General features: G+C 50.0%; 1 protein-coding gene and 1 long non-coding RNA gene across 2 annotated transcripts; one reads left to right on the top strand and one right to left on the bottom strand.

The window, feature by feature from the left end:
- On the bottom strand, positions 1-11,636 carry LOC144930976 (uncharacterized). Its single transcript, XM_078854802.1, has 7 exons — positions 11,380-11,636; positions 10,387-10,445; positions 9,637-9,764; positions 6,739-6,890; positions 5,295-5,390; positions 4,641-4,820; positions 1-764 (listed from the first exon to the last, which is right to left on the bottom strand). Exons 1-7 carry the CDS (start codon positions 11,422-11,424, stop codon positions 207-209), a joined length of 1,218 nt encoding a protein of 405 aa, XP_078710928.1. The 5' UTR covers positions 11,425-11,636; the 3' UTR covers positions 1-206.
- Positions 11,637-11,768: 132 nt separating this feature from the next.
- LOC144930981 (uncharacterized) lies at positions 11,769-16,873 on the top strand. Its single transcript, XR_013636482.1, has 4 exons — positions 11,769-11,787; positions 13,879-13,959; positions 14,699-14,773; positions 16,421-16,873. It is a non-coding gene; the product is annotated as an uncharacterized LOC144930981 (long non-coding RNA).
- The last annotated feature ends 5,374 nt before the right edge of the window (positions 16,874-22,247 follow it).

Below are 22,247 nucleotides of genomic sequence, written 5' to 3'. Positions count from 1 at the left end.
CCCCCAAAAAAATCCGTCTATCCTCGGGACACTCGATGGTGCTGGACACAGCACTTCGCCACGGCAATGTCGAACCCGCTGAGCCACCTTTGCGACCCCACCAACACTACCGCAGGCCTCTGTCCTTGTCAGCAGCGCGCAAGCCCTCTCCGCTCGACTCCCACGCGATCTCGAAACCCGTCCTCCTCCGCCTCCATCCTCTGCGTCTAGGCATCGCCTTGACCTTGCTGCTGTTGCTGCTGTTGCTGCTGCTGCTGCTGCTGTTGCTGCTGTTGCTGCTGCTGTTGCTGCTGTTGCTGCTGCTGCTGGCCACAGTCCCCGTTGCGTCTGATTCGGCTCTTCCCCTCCGTCGGCTGAGTCTCATCCACCGATCCCGACTGTGCACGTGTCAATCTCTTCTTTCTCTTCTGCTGCTGCGGCTGCAGCTGCTTCGCCTCCTCCTCCTGCCGCCCCTGTGAATCTTGCTGCTGCTGCTGATTCTGATTCTGTTCCTCTGCGTCATTCGCCGCCTTCCCATGAGACTCCTCGGCCCCCTCCTCTTTGCCCTTGGCCCCCTCGCTCTCCTCGCCGCCCGCTGATCCTGGCTCGGCCGAGGGGTTTGGCTCGGGGGGGTCCCCACCATCTCCGGCGTCGTCATCCGCAGGCGCCTGAGCGGATGGGGGGGTCTCCTCGTGGGCCCCCTTCCCGCCGGGGCTTTCGCTCTCACCCTCCCCCATGCAGGTCTCCTCCACCGAATTCGTGGTGGTTCGAGAGAAGATAAGCGCCTGCCAGAGAAGGATACAGGGGGGGGGGGGGGGCAGCGATCGGTGGTGGGGTGGGTGTTTGTTTTCAAGATATTTGGGTTTCTCAAACTCGAGTTATATTTGAACCAGCTCTGGGAACTACATCCAGTTCATCAACCCGCACTGACCAGCGCGGTGAAGTATGGCCAAACACTCCCCCCCCCCCCCCATGACCGCCACGGCGTAAGATGAGACCTTCAATTGTGGATTTGATAGAGGGGCTGTAACATTATTATATATAAACACATTTATGAATTTCGATTTAAAGCTTTCGTGACTGCAGGGAATCATCTTCTTGGTTCTTTCGGTAAAGTCACGTAGAAGGGAAATAATAAAACAATAAAATAATTGGTGAGAATTGTATTTTATTATGTTTTATTCGTATTATTTTATTATTTCCCTTCTACATGACTTCACATTTACAAATTACAAACTAAGTGCCTTCATCTACTAAAAATTAACCCGTAAAAACAAAGTTTTTCACTATAAATCCTTTATATGCGTAGCATCGGTTTCATTTTATTATTCATTTCTGTTTTTCTTGAGTAAGCAAGCAAGCAAGTGAAGTTAATATAAAGGATTTAAAAATGAAAGATCACCTCTTGACATGCCCCGTATATTCCCGAGGGCACTAGCGTTGACCCGTTTTACCACTTTCAAGAACCTGGCGGCTTCAATTTAACTGCTCTATAAATAGTCTCCATTGTACAGCGTGGGGGCAGGGATTTCATGCCATGTGGTTAGTCAACATTTGCGTCATCATGAAACGGGCAGCTACAGTCCTCTCGTCCTCTGGCTTGAGATGGCTGCCACCTATAGGTCAGATGATTGTCTGCCACAATTAAGCAATTGGTAATTAAATATTAAAAAAACATTTCCCTAAACAGTGTAAAACTTTGGAAAAATTTTCACAAAAATTAATTGTCAAGCACAACGAGACTGTGTGCAAAATGGCAGCTCGATTGGATCACGGGAAGTGGGATAAAAAACGACCGAAAGATTTGCACGGTCCTAAGCAAGCAAGCAAGCACGCAAGCAAGCATGCAAGTGAACTTAATATTAAGGATTTAATAAAAATACGAAGTAACGTCACGGAGAGAACGCGAACATTCAAGAACGCGAACATTCAAGTCCGCCAGCTGCGCCGCAAAGCCTACGGGCATCAGCAGCAGCTGCAGCTGCACGAGTCACGTGGGGAGCGGACTGAGAGGCGCGCCAGACACAAGAGAACGCGACGCTACATTTGTATTCGTGTTGATAGAAATCCCTTTGTACTCGTTAAAATGTTTTCATTACGGGGTTTGCTCGTGAGGTTAACGTTGCGTGTTTACATGGAAAGTGATTTTTTTTACTGAACAGCGCCACACAGTGGAACGAGGTGGAAAATCGACTCGCTACTGACTCATTTCTCAGCACGCTCGACTCCCCTCCACGCACTCTCCTGCCTCTCCCTTCTCATCTCACTCTACTCCCCTCCACGCACTCTCCTACCTCTCCCCTCTCATCTCACTCTACTCCCCTCCACCCACTCTCCTACCTCTCCCCTCTCATCTCACTCTACTCCCCTACACGCACTCTCCTACCTCCCCTCTCTCATCTCACTCTACTCCCCTCTACGCACTCTCCTGCCTCTCCCCTCTCATCTCACTCTACTCCGCTCCACGCACTCTCCTACCTCTCCCCCCTCATCTCACTCTACTCCCCTCCACGCACTCTCCTGCCTCTCCCCTCTCATCTCACTCTACTCCCCTCCACGCACTCTCCTACCTCTCATCTCACTCTACTCCCCTACACGCACTCTCCTACCTCTCCCCCCTCATCTCACTCTACTCCCCTCCACGCACTCTCCTACCTCTCCCCTTTTATCTAACTCTACTCCCCTCTATGCACTCCCCTATCTCTCCCCTCTCATCTCACTCCCCTCCACGCACTCTCCTACCTCTCCCCTCTCATCTCACTCCACTCCACACACTCTCCTACCTCTCACATCTCATCTCACTCGACTCCCCTCCACGCACTCTCCTGCCCCTCCGGTCTCACCTGACTTCCCTCCCCTTCACCTACTCTCATACCTTGTCGAAGGCCTATTTCGTGTCGTAACATCTCGCGACGTGAGACGCGTTTGTCGACTTTATGTTCATTTAAGGAGTTGGCAACCCAAGACAGTGGGGGGTGGGGGGGGGCTAATTTGGGGAGACCACCCACATTCCCTCCGACGGTCTCTCTCTTTCGATGTCCTAAACACCTCGCTCAATTCTGGAAACGTATACTGACTCTCATCTCATCTATTGCACCTTCAATAGTGCCGTTTGTTGCTGGTCACTCGGCGCATTTGGGCATTCCGGGGCCCACGCTTCAGCAACTGGGGACTAGGGCTGCCACAGATTAAACCCGGACATACTTCTCACTCAGCCTAGTCCCACCAAACCTCTGCCGTGTCCTGTAATTATGTGGTTCAACACAAGACGGGCGGTGCCAGATCTCACTACGAATCAACTGCTGCTGCTTCCAGCCGGACACAGAAGCCAATTCCCGGACTGTCTGGGTTGCGTGTGCTCTCTCTCCCACGTGGTCGCGTGGATTTTTCTCCGGGTGCTGCGCTTCATACCTCTACATTTAGAATCATCACACGTTCAGACAGTAGTTGGTTGCTGCTAGAAATGTCCACGTGATAAGCCGCTTCGTTGAGCTGTCATTTGTGGCCAGGTCGCTTCTGAAAAAGAGCTACACAACTCAGTGGACATGACCTGGTCAAATCAACTTGTTTAGTTTAGGAGGTGTTACGATGTTTGCGAGGTGCTTGTTCAGGACATCGGCATTGTTCCACACTGTTCGCCAGCGTTCTTCCAGATCTGGGAGAGATTCTAGGATGGTGACAACAGCATCGTCGAGGTCTTGGCTGATGATGGGTATTGAGATGGTCGTCGTTGGCAAGAAGACGCGTCAACTCCCTGGCTGCTGGCCTGTCCACTGTAATGAGTTCATAGTTTAATAGTTTATAATCCAACACAAGACCAGTGGCGCCAGATCTCGATATAAACAACTCCTTTTGCTGCTGCGAGCCGCACAGATACGCCAATTTCCATTGTTCTGATTTAACACTAAACTTTTTTACTTTTAGATTTTCGTGACTGCAAGGATCCATACTTTTTGGTTTTTTCGGTAAAGTCACGTAGGTAAAAAATATATAATAAAATAAATTAAAATGAAAACAACTAAATTAAACCACGACGTTTCGGAAGCAATGCAAGCCTTCGTCTTCAGATGGAATCATGGTTATATAAACAGCTCTCTTCATTCACGACAGCAATTTTGCTGTGGCGGTTCCACCTGAAGACGGAGGCTTGTGTTGCTTCCGAAACGTCGTGATTTAATTTAGTTGTTTTCATTTTAATAAATTTTATTTTTTACCTACGTGACTTTACCGAAAAAACCAAAAAGTACTAAACTTTTTATGTATCCATCTTCTTGGTTCTTTCGGTAAAGTCACGTAGAATGGAAATAATAAAATAATAAAAATAAAACATAAATGTATTTTATTTTATTTTTTTATTATTTCTCTTCTACGTGACTTTACCGAAAGAACCAAGAAGATGAATCCCTGCAGTCACGAAAGCTTTAAATCGAAATTTTTATGTATTTACCTTGTTAGGCCCAATTATCTACATAGCTCTTTTTTCAGAAGCGACCTGGCCTCAAAGAAGAAAAATCCACACGACCACGGGGACAGAGGCACGCACACTCCAAATATACAGCGGGCGTCAGTCTCGGTGTCGAACCCACGACCTCCTGCGTATACCAGCCGAGTGAGAAAACAGGTGAAACTCGGACAGGTGGCAACCGCCGCAAACGGGGAACCTTGAGTGCGGCTGCTTGGAGCGAGGTGTCTGGGCAGGCCGCGGAGAGCGAGGTCGGCATGGGGACGCTGCGGCAGAGGCTCTCGGGGTGAGTAGCCCTCCAGTAGGACTCGAGGAACTCGGCCAAGTACTCGCTCGCCTCGCTCAGCTGGTTCTGATCGAGCACCACGTCGAACGTGCTCTGCGGAAGCAAGCGGCGGCGGCGATGGGTGTTCCCGTTAGAGGAGTCGCAGGAACGACTCGAATCGTTGGTGGGGCGTGCGCGATGTGACGGATGCTGGACTTGGTGTATGCTGTCTACGTGGGGGGGGGGGGGGGTGCTGGTGTGAGCTATGTGGACGTATGCTACGTGGGGGCGTCTGTATTGGGGTGTGATGGTGTGTGCTGTGTAGGTGTGTGATGGTGTGTGATGGTGTGTGCTGTGTAGGTGTGTGATGGTGTGTGCTGTGTGGGTGTGTGCTGTGTGGGTGCGTAATGGTGTGTGATGGTGTGTGCTGTGTGGGTGCGTGATGGTGTGTGATGGTGTGTGTGATGGTGTGTGATGGTGTGTGCTGTGTGGGTGTGTGATGGTGTGTGCTGTGTGTGTGTGTGCTGTGTGATGGAGTGTGATGGTGTCTGCTGTGTGATGCACGCTACGCCCATGACGTGCGCTCACTGTCGGACACTGGGACAGCTTCTCTGCGGCCACGAGCTGCACGGCAAGGTGTTTCCTCTGCGACTTCCCTTGCGCCTTGATGAGCCTCGTGAGAACCTGCGGTCCACACAGATGGGTTCACGCAGCCCCTCGCAGCGGCCCTTCCTGCAGCCGCTGCTCTGACACAGTTCGCGGCCGCATGAGGCCTGCCGGACACTTTTTAACTGACCTGCCAGCAATATTGATCCGACGCTGCAAACCTCTCAGCCGCATAAAACAAAAACAACTTTTAAACTATTTTTTTATTGTTCTGGGTAATGTCCATTGAGCTATGTAGTTCTTTTTCAGAAGTGACCTGGCCACAAATGATAACTCAACGAAGTGGCTTGTCATATGGGCATTTATATCAGCCAAATACTCTGAGCGCACGTTTCTAAACCTGGAGAAAATCCACGCCACCACGGGGAGAGAGACAAGCTAACTCCAAATATATAGCACGCGTATTTAACATCCGGCCACCGTGGCACATTCATCGGGTACTAGAATGAAATATTTTTGACTTACCAATAACACGGCGTTTCTGATTTTAGACGCTTTTGTATTATACATCTTTACGAGCTGTAACCATTGTGAATTTAATTATATTGACAATCAACAAACGTGTCAAATCTTGACTTAAGGCTTTCGTGACTGCAGCAATTCATATTCTTTGGGTCTTTCGGCAAAGTCAAAGTAACAAAATAACAGAAAACTATGACGTTTCGATCGCAACACAGGCGGTCGTCATCATCTACGTGACTTTACCGAAAGACCCAAAGAATAAAAACACACGTGTCAGTTGAGTAACAAAATTGTTTTATTTACGCCATCGTGTCATGGGACGGTGCACCGTTGAGATGTCTCGCGGATCTTACGGAGCCACTTCTAAGATCCCTTCGAGTGACCTCTGGTCCGCACACAGTCGGGGGGCAGAAGCTTCCCCGCTGCTTTGCCACCGAGAGCCACGCACATCGCATGACAGTCAGACCGATTTTTACAATTCTGAGATCTGGACTTCATTCAAATGAACTGCGGAACCCAATCGAACGCCATGGCTTTATGCGCAGTCATTGGCGGCCGAAACCTGGATTCAAACCCAGGCTTTCAGCGGTGCCTGCTCAGAGCTCTGACCTCTGACCTCTGGGCAGGGCCGGCCAAAGGAGGGGTGCGAGTCCTGTGGTAACTCACACTGTGTGGGGCCCACCGACGCCTTCAAACTAAACCGGGAGTATTACATCTGACACCGTGACCTCGAAGCACGGGGCCCCTCAAAGCGCGGGGCACGGGACGGTCGACCCCGACTCGCCGTGTACCCTAGGGACGCCTCTGCCTCTGAGCCACCTCTGCCAACCCCTCCCCCAAATCCTGCGCATTCAGCCACTTCTGGAACCACAAGGACCGCGAAGTGAATCCGTGACGGCGTCACCATTGGGGAGGAGATCTTGATGTAGACGATGAGGGGCGCAATGTTGGTGTGCGCCAGCTGCGTGGGGTGGTTGATGGTGTCCGCGTCCAGCACCACGAACTGCAGGGTGCGCGCCAGCTCGAAGATTCGCTCCACCTCGCCCTGCACCTCCGCTGCGGTGCCAACGCGCGGGTGGGTAGGTGGGTGGGGGGGGAGGGCGGAGAGGATGGTGGGCGGGGCAGTGTCGTCACAAAGTATGTCAGCTCGAAGATTCGATGCTGAGGTTCCACCAAGAAGACGATTGGGATAAGTGGGGGGGGGGCAGGAAGCCGTGGTGGGGGGGAGACATGTGGGGTGTGTCTGCACCGATGTGGCGGGTTGTCGGGTTTGTAGCGCAGTCAACTAACCGCTACCTGTCGCTCCCTACACACGGTGGGACTTACCCAGCACATCTGTTGTGACGCAGCCGCAGACAGCCAGCGGCACGACACGGTCACATACACACACACGCGCACGCATACACACATAGAAGTTAGCACAAACATCGCCTCTTAATTCTAGATTTGAAGCATTCGTGACTGCAAGGATTCATACTCTTAGTTCTTTCGGTAAAGTCACGTAGGTAAAAAATGCAATTAAAATTAATAAAAAATAAAATAAAAATCACTTATTTTTCATTTTAGATTTGAAGCTTTCGTGACTGCAATGATTCATATTCTCAGGTTTTTTCGGTAAAGTCACGTAGGTAAAAACATTAAAATTAATGAAAGTAAAATAAAACAAAACAAAATAAAATTCACGACGTTTCGGAGGCAACACAAGTCTCCGTCATCAGGTGGGACCGTCACAGCCGAATTAGCTGCATCAAGTGAAGCAATGATTCAAGATGTAATCCCTTATAAGCAAGTTGAAGGGAGGTGGAGAGGGGGGGAGAGCTTATCAGGCTGTGGTAGCCAATGAATGGAAACGTATCGGGAGGGAGGAGGAGCGGTGATCAAAGACTGCACGCAGTGCTCAACACAATGAATGGAGACGTGTCGGGACGGAGGGCGAGCGGCGATCAAAGACTGCACGCAGTGCTCAACACAATGAATGGAGACGCGCCGGGACGGAGGGCGAGCGGTGATCAAAGACATCACGTAGTGCTCAACACAATGAATGGAAACGTGGCGAGCGGTGATCAAAGAACAATGAAGAGATTACTGTTAAACACTGTGGATGTTAACACTCGGTGAAGTAAATTAAAATAGTGCCTGTCAGATAAGATGGTCCAAAAAGTGTAATTAAGTCTTTTTTGCGTGGTTAATAACATCTTTCCAGTGATTACTGAGTTTGTACCCATCATCACGGTTGAAATTATGTCTGTGTTTGTATATTTGTACACGAAGCCATACAAATATACAAACACAGACATAATTTCAACCGTGATGATGGTGGGTTCGATCTCGAACCTGACGGCTGCAGCTGTATATTTGGAGTGTGCGCGTTCCTCCCTGTGGTCACGTGATTTTTTCCGCCGGGTCCTCGGGTATTTCCCTCCACATTTTGAAGCACGCGTGTAAGTATTTGGCTGCTATACATTTCCACGTGATAAGCCACTTCGTCGAGCTGTCAGTTGTGTTAGCCAGGTCGCTTCTGAAAAGGAGCTATATAGCTCAATGGCCCTTACCTGTATGAGATCTCTTTTACCAGTGGCAAAATATGATAGTAGGTTTTTACCCTTTTAACTGGTACAAAACTGACACCTTTATTCAAGGCATCATGTTTGCAATGACCACAACACAAGTAGTCAAAAAAGCAAACAAAAAGAAGCAACTCTGATAAGGATGATAATATGTCAGTTTTGTACCAGTTAAAAGGGTAAAAACCTACTATCATATTTTGCCACTGGTAAAAGAGATCTCATAGTGTAAATGCTTACCCCGAGCTCTCAATACTCTGATATTGCACTGTGTTTGAGTTGTACGCCTTCTGGTGTCATCTGGCCCTACACCAATGGGGACTAGGCTCTAAAGAAAGCCGTCTCGGGTGTGGGCCAATCAACTTCAAGGACAGTGCATATTATCATCCTTATCAGAGTTGCTTCTTTTTGTTTGCTTTTTTGACTACTTGTGTTGTGGTCATTGCAAACATGATGCCTTGAATAAAGGTGTCAGTTTTGTACCAGTTAAAAGGGTAAAAACCTACTATCGGTCCTTACCTGGTAAAATATAAATAGTCAAAAAATCGTAGTAGATGCGTTAAATTGGAAGGGCGCTCAATATATTGTGTGGCTCCAAGGCTGTGGAACGACCTCCCCATTGCCATAAGGGAAGCTGCTCCTGTAGTCTGTGGACATTTAAACGGTTGCTGAAGACCCATATCTTCGGTCTGACACAAGTTTCTCTGGGTCGATCTGTCTGTGAACTTGACACCACTATTTGACGGTCGGGGAGTGGGGTTGATAATCGGTTGTTGTTGTTGTTGTTTTAAGTCGAAGTATTGCGCTGTGTAAAATGTTCATTGCTTTTGACGTAATGTAATCAACCAGGTAGAGTGTTGACTGTAATGTTATCCGACTCTCTGTTGTATTACATTACATTTCTAAGTATACTAGATTTGTGTTTCTATTTCATTTATACCTGATGATGATTGCTTGTGTTGCAATCGAAACGTCGTATGCTAGTATTTAATTTATTATTTTATCTTTATACGTGACTTTACCGAAAGAACCAAAGAGTAATGTTAGGTACGTTTTTTTTTTAAAGCGTCCATCCGCCGAAGCTCTCTGTGACAATTGGATCGTGAAAGGCGCTTTACGAAAATCATGTTTTGATTGATCCACTGATCAGGTCCGAGGGGGCGGGGTATCCGGGGGGGGTGGGGGTGGTGAGTTCTGGATGGAGCAAGGATTGAGATCGGCTACAGCCACACTCTTACGCTGGAGCGCCACCCCCGTGCCCGGCTTGGCGTTGGAGCGCTCCACCAGCATGGCGTGCTTGTTCGGGTTGCTCATCACCGAGCGCTTCGCCAGGGAGATGTCGGCGGTCACGCGCGTGATGTTGATCCTGCCAGCGGCGGCACAAGCGGAGGCGCACGCACGCACGCATCTCAGCTGGAGGTGCAAGTTTCTGCATGCGTGTGGGGGAGTGGTGGGGATGGGGGGGAGCGGTAGTGTAGTTGTTGGCGCGCTACGCTACGAGTTTGATTCCCGCTCACGGCTACCAACACCAGTGACGATTATCTGAGCCTCTCCGAGGGTGACTCAGCCTTGGTTGCGGTGCGTGTAAACATCAGCACTGGGGAGACAAAGGCGGCCGGGTGTGGTGTTGGCCACCCCATGTCCGTGTTTGCCGCGCCGGCCTTTATAGACGGATCTTTGTTTTTGGTGTTGTTCGTGTCTCATCTCCCCCACGTGTTTCGCTGCCCTGACCCCGCTCCCCCAATCTAGCCGAATGTAAAGTGCCATGCAGATGCTATACACATATTAAAGTTGTTATTTTGTTGTTGTTTATATGACCATCTCCTTAATTCAGTTTGCAACTCACGTCGGCAGCCCGCGACGCACAGCCGCGGCGTGTAGCCACAAGATAAGAGCTGGGGTTCTCGTTTTTTAACACTTTTCTACAATTCAATTTACAAAACTACATCAGAGGATGTAACAACGTCGCGCAGACGAGTGGAGCTGACCTTCCATCAAACCTGCGCTTCAGGAAGTCGAAGAGTGCTTTCTGCATCATATCCGTCACCTGCACGGAGAGACAAATTCGAACTCGGCCATTTACCCGTAAACACACATGCACGTACACCTGTAAAAACATCTGTACACCCACATGTACGCACACCTGTAAACATACCTGTACACGCACTGGTATACACATCAGTACCGTAGCATAATTCCCGCGGGAGTAGAATTCCCTTCTAAATGACCACAGGAAGAAACTCGCCTCGACGTTTGTCCCCATCTCAGACGCGACCGCTGCTCTGCTTGCTCCAGTGGTCGCATCTCGAGGCGACATTATCAAGTCACGGCGGTGCGACGATTGGTCGAGGTGGGGCTGCGTTATTTGATTTGTCTCGCACGGTCGCGCCCAGAGGCGATTGTATATCGCGGCTCCTCTCGCCTAATCGCATCATCGTGACGCTCACGGTCTCGAACATTTAACGCTGCATGGGGCGCTCCGTCTTCGCATAATGCGGCCACTACGGCTCCGTAGAAAGTTTTTGGGATTACATAAAAGTGGGGCGTAAATGTACGATTTTTGTAAAAAATGTTTTACCGCGTTTTGAATAAGCGTTTTTTTTACACTGTGGTGGTTTTCAAGGCAGCACCCAACTTGTAGCTTTGGCAACTAGGTGGGGGGGGGGGGGGGGGGGCAAGGCACCCCCTGCGCTCACGCTAGCACGCCTACCTTTACAAACACACATGTGTACGCACACACGTGTGCACACACCTGTACACCCGCTGGTGTGCACATCAGTACGTTGCCAAATTTCCGCGGAAGCATCATTTCCCCTTCCAAACGAACGCCGCGGGAAAGAAACCCACGTCGACGTCTATCCCCCCCCCCATCTCGGCCCTGACCGCTCTGCGTCACTGCCCGCGTCACTGGCCACGTCACCGCCCGCGTCACCACCCGCGTCACAGAGGTCGCGCCTATTGACGGCGGACCAACAACCCACCTGGTAGCCCTTGAGCGACGGCCCCACGAACACCACGGGCCGCATGGACGGCACCACGTCGTAGGCCAGCTGTCCCTCGAGCTGTCGGCCGCGGTGACGGGGGCAAGCGAAGGGGTTGGATGGGTGGGTGGGGGGGGTTACGCGTGGGAACGCAACACACACAGGTTGCCATCCCCAGAAAAAAAATAAAGATGCAGCACCCGGCACACCACGTTCAGTATACGTCTCGCTATGGCTGTACCCACTCGACACGTGCAGCCGACTTTAGACGACAAGAGACACGGAAAATATTGAGAGAAATGAATCCCTGATCATCACCACCCTCATCATTATCATCATCCCTTTGCCAATCCACTGCCGGATGAGGGCTTGCCAACACCGCGGCGGGAGCGGAGGTTGGCGCTGCCGGTACAGGCCGCGTTCGGGCCGTGGTGCTGCACGCTGCTTACCAGCTTCTGCTTGTGCTTCACTGCGCTTGTGCGAGCAGGGAGAGAGGAGAGAGAGGACAGGGTCAGGGAGAGACGAGGGGACGCGGTCGGCGACAGGCGAGTTGAATCGACAGAGTTTGTGAAACTGGGTTCTCTAGAGCAGCGAGTCGATGGCCCTAGCCGCTGCTAGCGTTGTGCAAGAGATCGTACTTGTTTGTGCAGCTGCTTGTGATTCACTGTTGTTCGGTCTGCGCTGGGTTCTCTCGGCAAAGAGACGCTCGGTCCCCACGGGCGCTCACCAGATTATAAACACGCACGGAGAGGCGCCTCTCTCGTGCGGGGTGATGCGCTGCTTTCTGACGAAGTTCAAAATGGGGCAGAGGTCGCAAACGGGTTTTGATTCCTTACCCGTACCCGGCCGCACCAGGGTCGCAAATGGGTACCCGTACCCATACCCGGCCGGATACGAGTACCCGTTCCCTACCCGTACCCGTACGCTACCCGAAATGAGTGACAAACGGCTACTCACCAGTGACTCACATCCTACCCGTACCCGTACCCGGCCGCACCAGGGTCGCAAACGGCAATCCGTACCCGTACCCGGCTGGGTACGGGTAGCCGGGTATCGGGTAGGGTACGGGTATCGGGTACCCGGTTGCGACCTCTGGAATGGGGGCATGTCTTCGCCTCGCGACAACTTGACACCAATCGTACAAGACGTAGACAAACATTGTTTGAACGAAAGAAAACTCAATGTCAAGTTCAACAGCACCGAGGACTCACTGTGGAAGGGTAGGGGGCGTGCGGGCTCTCCGGAAGCGCCAGCAGATCTGTGTGGGGGGTGCGGCGTGGGGGGGGGGGGCACAGGGAGTTGTGAAGGGATGGGGGGCAGTGGGTAGGGGAGGGTTGAGATGGACCACAGAGCCATCTCAATGTTTGAGTGGGGAGATATGCAGAGACGTGGAAGAGGCTGGAACGAAGAGACATGGAGAGAGAGAGAGATATGGAGACACACAGGCAGACACATTTACACACGGAGAGGATGAGTTGGACGTGGTGATCGTCCACCACTCAGTGGGGAAGGGAGACACAGCAACACAAAGAGAGAAGTTCAACACATTCTTGATTTGAAGCTTTCGTGACTGCAAGGATTCATACTCTTAGGTTATTTCGGTAAAGTCACGTAGTCAACGTTTTTGGGTTTAGATCGCGTTATTTATAAATGTGTCACATTTATAAATAACGCGATCTAAACCCAAAAACGTTGATTATGAATAATATTGATCGCGAAAGCCTACGTGTTAAAGTCATGTAGGTAAAATATAGAAATAAAAATAATAAATCACGACGTTTCGGAGGCAACACAAGTCTCCGTCATCAGGTGGGACCGTCACAGCTAGATTTACTGTAACTATTATTTTTATTATTATTTATTTTTACCTACGTGACTTTACCGAAAAAAACCTAAGAGTATAAGGTCAACACACACACGTACAGGTGACGTGTGACTCACATGCGCGTCGATGGCACGATGGCATGAAGCATCGGGCAGGTGGTGGTGATGCTGAGGGCTGTTACTGGTGTCAGTGATGGAGCTGCGCTTGATGATGACGATGATGACGATGATCAGTGACGGACTAGGACGCAAAATCGGCCCAGGCATTTGTAAAGACACCGGCCGAAATTGCCATGCGATCTCACTGGCCCATTTGGGTTGGGTCCAAAAAACAAATGGGCCAGTGAGGAAGAATCTTTCGGGCTGCCGAATATGGGGACTGAATGTCCACCGAGAGCGTAAATAAGCAATGAAGCGTACACATTAGAGGTCATTATATATATATATATTTGACTCTGATCACACTTGCAATTTTCCTATATAGACCGGCCCACCGGCCCTCGGAATGGACCGACCCAAAGTTTGTTTTCCTGGCCTGCCCTATAACCAGTCCGGGCCTGATGATGATGATGATGATGATCGCTGCTGATGATGATGATCGCTGCTGCTGACGATGATGATGATCGCTGACCCAGGGTAGAGGCGCGCGTGCCGGGCTCGCTGCTCCTGCTCCAGGTTGATCTGCGCGAGTTTGCCGGGGCTCGGGATGAAGCCCAGCTCGCTATCCTCCCGCACCATGCGGCCGATCCACCAATCGTGAGTGTACTTCTGCATCGCGACGGACAGCGAAGAACAACGACAGCATTGGCAACTTCGGCAGCATCATCATCATCATGAAGACGATCGCGCGCTTTCAGATGCGCTTCTGCGGCCATCTGGAACGCTCTTCCTTCCAATATTAGGAAGACATTGGAGCTATATACTTTTAAATCTAGATTGAAAGTACATTTCTTCAGAACTGCTTTTTTGTCTTTAGTTTATCGTCCTTCCTCGCACCTCCGATTAGCACTGTTGGCTACGTACGGTGTGAAAGAAGTTTAACAGACATAGTCATCAATTACGTGCACGTCCATCATCCCCTGCAGTGTAATCATACAAATAATATTATCATCATCACTGATGGAGAGGTGAATGGCAGGATGGGTGAATGGGTGGACGCATGGGTAGATGGATAAAATAGTCCAATGGATAGTTGAGTGGATGGATGGGTGGATGGATAGCTGGTTGGGTGTAATGGTGGGTAGGTGTATTGGTAGACGGATGAGTGGACGGATGGATACGTGGATGGATGGATGGGTGGATGAATGGGTGTCGAGATGAGCGAATCGGTGAATGGATGGAAAAGTTTAAATATTGGTGGAAGGATGGACAGGGAGATAGGGGAAGGCACGAATGGGATAAGATCTTCTAGGTGAACGGATCGATGAATGGATGGGTTGGCGGGTGGATAGATCGACGAAAGCTGGGTGCCGCGTCTCGCCTCTGTGACGTGCAGGAAGTCCTGCGGCTCGAAGGAGACCGCGTGTCCTGGTGCGGGGACGTCCTCCACGATGGCGCCATAAAAACTCAGGTTCGTGCGCACGGAGAACGCGATCGGCTTTTCCTACCCCATGTACGAACACACGTACACACACATACACAAGACAAATACCACCCGTATAACGTTCAACAGACTATTGGGGCAAGTGCTGTTCGCGGGCACCTATGAAAGCCGACACGGCACACAGGGATCCCTATGGCCCTGGCCGCGTGACCTTGACCGTAATCTCCCTCCCCCCTACCACCACCCACATGACCCTCCCCACCACTCTGGGACCCACCCTGGCGTTGTTGAGCTGGACGTGAGCGTAGCGCTCCTCCTCTTCCTGTTGGGTCGATCTGTCCTTGCACTTGGCGAGCTCCAGCAGCAGCGCCTGGCGGCCGCTGTACGAGTCCACGGACGCCTGCGCGCAGACAACGAGCGCCTCAATCCAACGCACTCAGTCCACGAACACATTGACACGCGTGGCTGTGTGAGTGGACGATGAAAACGTCGCGAGCGACGCCCATCAATGCTCTCACGTGGCCTTCTAACATGCATGTAGTCGATCGTTTAGAGTGGTTTGCTGCCGTGCATTATTCACGTGATGAGCCACTTCGTCGAGTTATCATTTGTGGCCTGTCGCTTCTGAGAAAAATGAGTTGATACAGCAGTTTGGCTTTATCTTGTACGATAAAAAAGTTTAGTTTAATTTTTTTCCCATTTTTTTAAGTGAATTGTTTACCTTTCCTATACTTTGCACTCCCATCGTGTTTTTGTACTGTTTGTTGTTGCCACGTTCTGACCTGCCCCTACTGGACATCTGCGAAAACGAGCTTAATCGCCCATCGGATTCCTCCTGCCTAAATGCATTCTTTAATTCTGTACATTGAAAAGAAAAGCGCCTTCACGCAAGGCGCTTGGTATAGTTTACAAAACGTGTGACACAGAATGGAATGATGGAGATGGAGAGTGGCGTGCCACGAGTAGTGAGGCATGAGTAACAGCAGCGATGGAGGGGAACTTGCGGATCACGGATGGGCTATATGGGAGGGACGGGAAGGAGTAGAGGGGCGAGGGAAGGGGAGATAATGGGCGATAGAGAAGAGGTGAGGCTTCGAGAGAGCAACTGAATGGAGACTGCTTATTGTACGAGGGGAGGGCCATCATATAGACGTTCAGTGTTTAACAAACGTCAGACAAATTTTTACTTAAAACTTTCCTGACTGCGGGAATTCATGTCTTTGGTTCTTTCGGTAAAGTCACGTAGATAGAATTTTTTTTTAAGAATTAAAGCTTTTATTACATTCAATTTATGATTGAAATTGTATGAATTTTTTATTTATTTATATTTTCATTGTTTTGTTTTCTATCTACGTGACTTTACCGAAATAATCAATAATACGTCGGACAAATGTTAACCCCCTAAACAGAATGAGTAACAACTAAGGGCCACCGCCCGAAACGTCGTCGATTACATTGTTTTCCTCTACAGGCAGTTCCAACGAGTCATCTACGCGTGCTTGGTGTACCCGCTGGCTAACGCATCAGCAGCAGCAGCGTCGCCGAATCACGAAATTAAATGTATCGCCAGAGGTGACTAACGCCTCTGCAGCTGGGGCGCATGCGCAGCACCACCTCGCGGTGACGGGAGGCAATTGAAGGGACCTCATGTCGGTTCCACGACGTCGCTTTCAGGAGCCGTTCTGGGGCACGTGGTCGTGCACTGCTCACTGGGAGGCAGGGCCGTCCAGAGAGGGGGTGCGGGGCCCGGGGCAAGTCACGCTGTGTGGGTCTCTCGACGCTTCCAAACTAAACTGAAAGTATTTACACTATGAGACATCTCCTTTACCAGTGGCAAAATATAGTGATAGGTTTTTACCCTTTCAACTGGTACAAAAACTGACACCTTTATACGCCTTTTGGCGTCATCTGGTCCAACACCAATGGAGACTAGGCTCTAAGAAAAGCTGTCTCGGGTGTGGACCAATCAACTTCAAGGACAGTGCATATCATTATCATTATCAGAGTTGTTTCTTTTTCGATTTAAAGCTTTCGTGAATGCAGGGATTAATCTTCTTTACCGAAAGAAAGAACCAAGAAGAGTTGTTTCTTTTTGTTTGCATTTTGACTGCTTGTGTTGTGGTTATTGCAAACATGATGCCTTGTATAAAGGTGTCAGTTTTTGTACCAGTTGAAAGGGTAAAATCCTATTACTACTACTACTAACTGAAAGTATTACATCTGACACCGTGATGTCGAAGCGCAAGCCCCTCCCACCTCCCCCCCTCCCCCCAAAGCGCGGGGCCCGGGGCAATTGCCCCGATTCGGCTCTGCTGGGAGGTTTGTGAATGGAAATGCGTGTTGTCTTATGACCACGTGACACGCCGATAACAAAAGTGGACGGTAAATGAGACGGAATAAAAAAAAAGACATCTTGAAAATCACAAAATGATTCAACTCGACCGGGTTCCCTGCAAGCGGCTGTGTTAACACGGGCAACACCCTAAGGCAGGGGTGGGGAACGTCCGGCCCGCGGGCCGTAAAGGCTCGCAAAATCAATTGGCAGTTCCAGCCATCACATTAGAGGTGAGTTAATTAAATGTTTCACCAAATATAATAGGCTAATCTTTAAGTTGATAATTTTGTATGACCCGCGAATGATGTTATAAATGTCCAAATGGCCCTTGGCAGAAAAAAGGTTCCCCACTCCTGCCCTAAGGCCTCACATGACACGGTAGATGATGACGACGCATCGATTAATTGATCAACGTCGTCCGTGGGAATGCGCACTCGTGCTAACCCGGGTTATGAGTGTTGCGTGATTATAAATGTACAGTACTTACTTGTTATTACCTCCATATTAGGTATGTATGTTTGGTTAATTTCTTTCGCGACCGTATGCAGTCGATCGTGCCAATCGGAGGTGCGGGGAAGGACAACAAACTAACCACAAAAAGTAGTTCTGAAGAAATGAGTTTTTTGTCAATCTCCAGTGGATTCCTAACATTGGAAGGAAGAGCGTTCCAGACGGCCGCATGTGGCTCCGTGTTTGCTTCTCTCTCACCTCACGTCGCCCACCTGTTGTCCACACCTCACTGTCTTCACTACATATCTGTCTCGCCTGCATCTCTCTCCTGTCATCTCACCTCATATTTATCTTTCATTTACACCTTTCATCTCACGACATTTCTGTCAAAGAAATGTCTCTCATCTCACGACATCTCGACCTCTTCTCTGTATCGCCTACACCATCTCACAACGAGTTATTCAATTGAAATTTGCCCGCCCCCCCACCGCCCCCCCCACCGCCCCCCCACCGCCCCCCCCACCGCACCCCACCGCCCCCCCACCGCCCTCCCCACGTAGAAGGGAAATAATAAAATAATAAAAATAAAACATAATATAATAAAATAATTCTCACGACGTTTCGGCCACAACGCAAGCAGCCGTCCTCAGGTGAAGAACAGGTCTGAGGACGGCTGCTTGCGTTGTGGCCGAAACGTCGTGAGAATTATTTTTTTTATTATATTTTATTTTTTATATTTTATTATTTCCCTTCTACGTGACTTTACGAAAGAACCAACAAAATGTGATGTTGTCAGTATGAACCAATCAGGTGCGAAGACACGAGGCGGGCGGGCGTGGTTAATGTAGGCACATAAATTACAATAGATACCTATAACATTTTATTTTCGTGAAAAACCTTACCTCTTGGCTGTGTCGGATGGTGGCTGGTTTCACCGACGCATTTATACTCCGCGATCTAACCCCTCGGTCGCGAGAGCCCAACCGCTACTTAGACACCTCCGCGTTACGCTGTAAAATCGCTCTGACGACGCCACCGAGGGAGTCCCCTGGCTCCACGCACGTGAGCGCAGGAGGCGCGCGGGCCCTTGCGTGTACCTGCGCGTGCAGCTCTGTAGAACCAGGTGGCATGGCGCGCTGCTCAGACATGCACGCGGCCACCCCGCAGCGACGCTCTTCAACCTCGTGACGAGAACAAAGTCCCTCGATGCTCCAGCTACACCAGGAGGCGTGCGGCGAGAGGGACGGACGGACAGATCGACCGCTGTCTCTTCCCTTCCTCCTGCTGTCCAACGTGGCCTGGATTTGCGTGGCCGCTGATGATGGAGTGGTGGTGCTGGTGATGGTGGTGGTAGAGGGCGAGGATGGTGATGGGGGGTGGTGAGTGTGTGGCTGAGGGCACGGGGCTGGGTGGTTTGCCCGTTCTAATCTCTTCTAAGCTGCTGATGATGTTACAGTTGCTGCTCCACACGGCCGCAGGATGTCACCGCTCATTAGGTTGACATGCACAATCCCTTTCCTATTGCTCCCGTGGAAGATTACGCGGTGGGGCGGGGTGGGGGGCAACTCTGTAAGGACCCGATTTGCGTTGGGACAACCACAGCAACTCGACGAGAACGCATCGTCACCTTCATCATGAAAGCAAGATTTTTTATTTGTAAATTCTTGGTATCATTAAATTAATTCGCGGACCAATGTGCATAAAAAAGACATCTATACGAGATGAGGTGTGAAACATTTCGTGATGTTTGTACATGCTCGATAAACAGGGACTTTCTGTGTTAAAGACATTACAGGGGACTAGCGGTCACAGGGGGTAATGACAGCGGAATTAGCAAAGGAAGAGACTTGGGGCCACAAGGGGTAATGGACAGACAGGGGAACGACCTGGGGTCTACGAGAAGGATCGAGAATAGGGGCTGCGGCCAAGTGATAGAAGGGAGCAGGTGCGGATCAGGGACCGAGGGCCATCGAGAAGCTTCTAGAGAAGGGTCGTGGCCACGCGGAGGATTCAAGGGGTCGAGAGGCCACGCGGAGGATTCAAGGGGTCGAGAGGAGAGGCTCGCGGACGCTGTTGGAGTCGGGGTCTTCGCCTGTCAAGTGAACGAGTGTTAACATCCCCAGCGTTTAACAGTACTCTCTTTATTGTCAGCCAACACTGGTATAAACATGGGCATTTTCGTTCTCTTCTATCATGTGCACCAACAGGTGCTTGTGCACAGGAATGTCCACGTACACGTTGCACCCCGTGCTCTCTTTAGCCCCCCCCCTTCCAAAACGTCATCATGTGCACCAACAGGGACTTGCGCACAAACACGTCCACGTCGACGCCTACGAGCACCTCGTGCTCTCTTTTAGCCCCGCCCCCCCCCGATACGTCCCATTCATTGGCTACCACATTCTGATAAGCTCCCCCACCCCTCTCCTTCCCCTTAACTTGTATTTAAGAGCTTGCATCTTGAATCCCTGCCTCACTTGATGCAGCAAATCTGGCTGTGACGGTCCCACCTGATGACGGAGACTTGTGTTGCCTCCGAAACGTCGTGATTTTTTAAATTTTTTTTATTAAATTTAATTTAATTTTTTACCTACGTGACTTTACCGAAAGAACTAAGAGGATGAATCCTTGCAGTCACGAAAGCTTCAAATCTAGAATTAAGTGAACGTGTCTTCAATAAAGCTAAACACAAGATCAGTGTCTCCTGGAGTCGTCACACATGTATGTATGCGATAGCCAAGTAACTTTGAAACGTTTATTGCAGAATTCGCTCTCGTTGGTCCCGCGGAGGAGTCGGTGGCGCTCCAGTTTGGCCACCACGTGGTGTCCGGCCTGCACCCCAAGATGAGACGGTCCACACGAATTGAGCTCCTCTGTATTATGTATTTTTTTTTAATAAAGAACACGGGCAAGTGACTCAAACCGTATGGAACACAGTCGGCTCTGGCGAATGAGACTAACCCTTGTTCTCTCGCGACCTCACCCCGGTGAAACAAACTACACCTGATCAAATTTTGATTTAAAGCTTTCGTGACTGCAGGGATTCATATTCTTGGTTCTTTCGGTAACAAAATATTAAACTATAAAAATGTTTATTGTTTTATATTTTTATTATTTTATTATTTCCCTTCTACGTGACTTTACCGAAAGAACCAAGAATATACACCTGATCAGTCAAGCCGTTAAGAAATGTCAGTGTCGATCTAAAAAACCCTTTTATTTCACCAGTTAAGGCCCACTCAGCTATGTAGCTCGTTTTCAGGAGCGACCTGGCTACAAACATTAGCTCAAAGATGTGGCTCATCACGCGGAAATGTATATCAGCCAAATACTCTTAACGCATGTTTATAAATGTGGAGGGAAAAACCGGATGACCCGGAGAGAAAAAACAAACATACACGCATCAGAGTCGGGATCGAACCCAGGGCTCTCCTCTATAGCAGGCGAGGTAGTTAACTTCTCGCCATCGCGGCGCCCATCGCATGCGTGATAAGGGAGAAGTGTCACATCAGAGGTTTCTACCTCCCGATTCGGGCGCTCCATTTCCCCGACGGTGGTCGCCCTCTCGACCGCGTTCGCCGCGAGCCGTGCGGCGTGCCCTCGTAAGAGGATTATCGAAGTGCCATGTACAGTTCGCAATGGCATGACGAAGCGGTCCACTGCTGGGCTTGATAAGGGCTCCCACACGCCATACGGGTCGTGGTGGGGGAAATATTGTCACCATACTTCACCACGCTGGTCACCGCGGGTTAAGCGGCGGGCAGCATAGAAATGCAGTACAACGCTGCCATGATCCCGGCAAGCCCTGCGGCAACATGTTTGTACACGCTGGCCGCTCGCCCTTCCAGGCTCAGCCCAGATCCAGCTTCTCAGATCTGACGAGATCGGGCGCATTCAAAGTGATTTTGTCACGGAGGCTCGGCGTCGATTAATACGTGCAGCAAATATCGCTCGCAATTTAATGACGGCGCGATTTCTTGATGTTGGCGTTTGCACGCAACCTGAATTCTCCACGAAGTTATGATGCTGCTCTATTTAAGACCGGAAGCAACAGGAGAGCTTCACCATTCTTGCCCGATGAAGCTGATTGTAATTATCAGCGAAACGTGGTACTACTCAAATTTTTAAATGCTGTTGATCCTCTCTTCAGCACACCGGTGGGCTAAAGATGTGAATTATTTTGTCCTTTGAAAAACGTGACACATTTTCTACTGTTTGGCCGTGTCGGGTGGTGGAGGGTTACGTCACATTTATAAATATCGCGATCTGACCCAAAAACCTATATTATGAATAATATTTTTTTGCGAAAGCCTGCTACGTGTTAAATTGAGTTCATCCCAGAGTTCCCCTATCCGGAGATGGTTGGGCTACGTTGATGCATTTACGAGGCGACAGCTGCCAGGCTGTACCAACCGCGACGGGGACGCGAACCAAACATGCGATGGAAGCGCACGAAAGTAATTGATATTTTCTTTATTATTATTGTTTGTTTAAAAATGTTTCAGTTTCTCTTCCAATGTAATTGTACACGTGCCGCCGACGTCACGAGACACGAGACGGACACAGTTCCATTCAGGACTCCCGCAGCAGCGAGCAGTGCACGACCTTGTGTTACAGAAGTGGTTCCCTAACCCTTTGGCTGTCAACACCCCCTACCTAGCCCCGATCACTTATTACCGTACCAATGAGCACACAACATTACAACGTCGGTATTACATT

The sequence above is a fragment of the Lampetra fluviatilis genome, chromosome 1, assembly GCF_964198595.1.
Source record: "Lampetra fluviatilis chromosome 1, kcLamFluv1.1, whole genome shotgun sequence".
Classification (NCBI taxonomy): domain Eukaryota; kingdom Metazoa; phylum Chordata; class Hyperoartia; order Petromyzontiformes; family Petromyzontidae; genus Lampetra; species Lampetra fluviatilis.
This window is presented reverse-complemented; position numbering and strand designations above follow the sequence as displayed.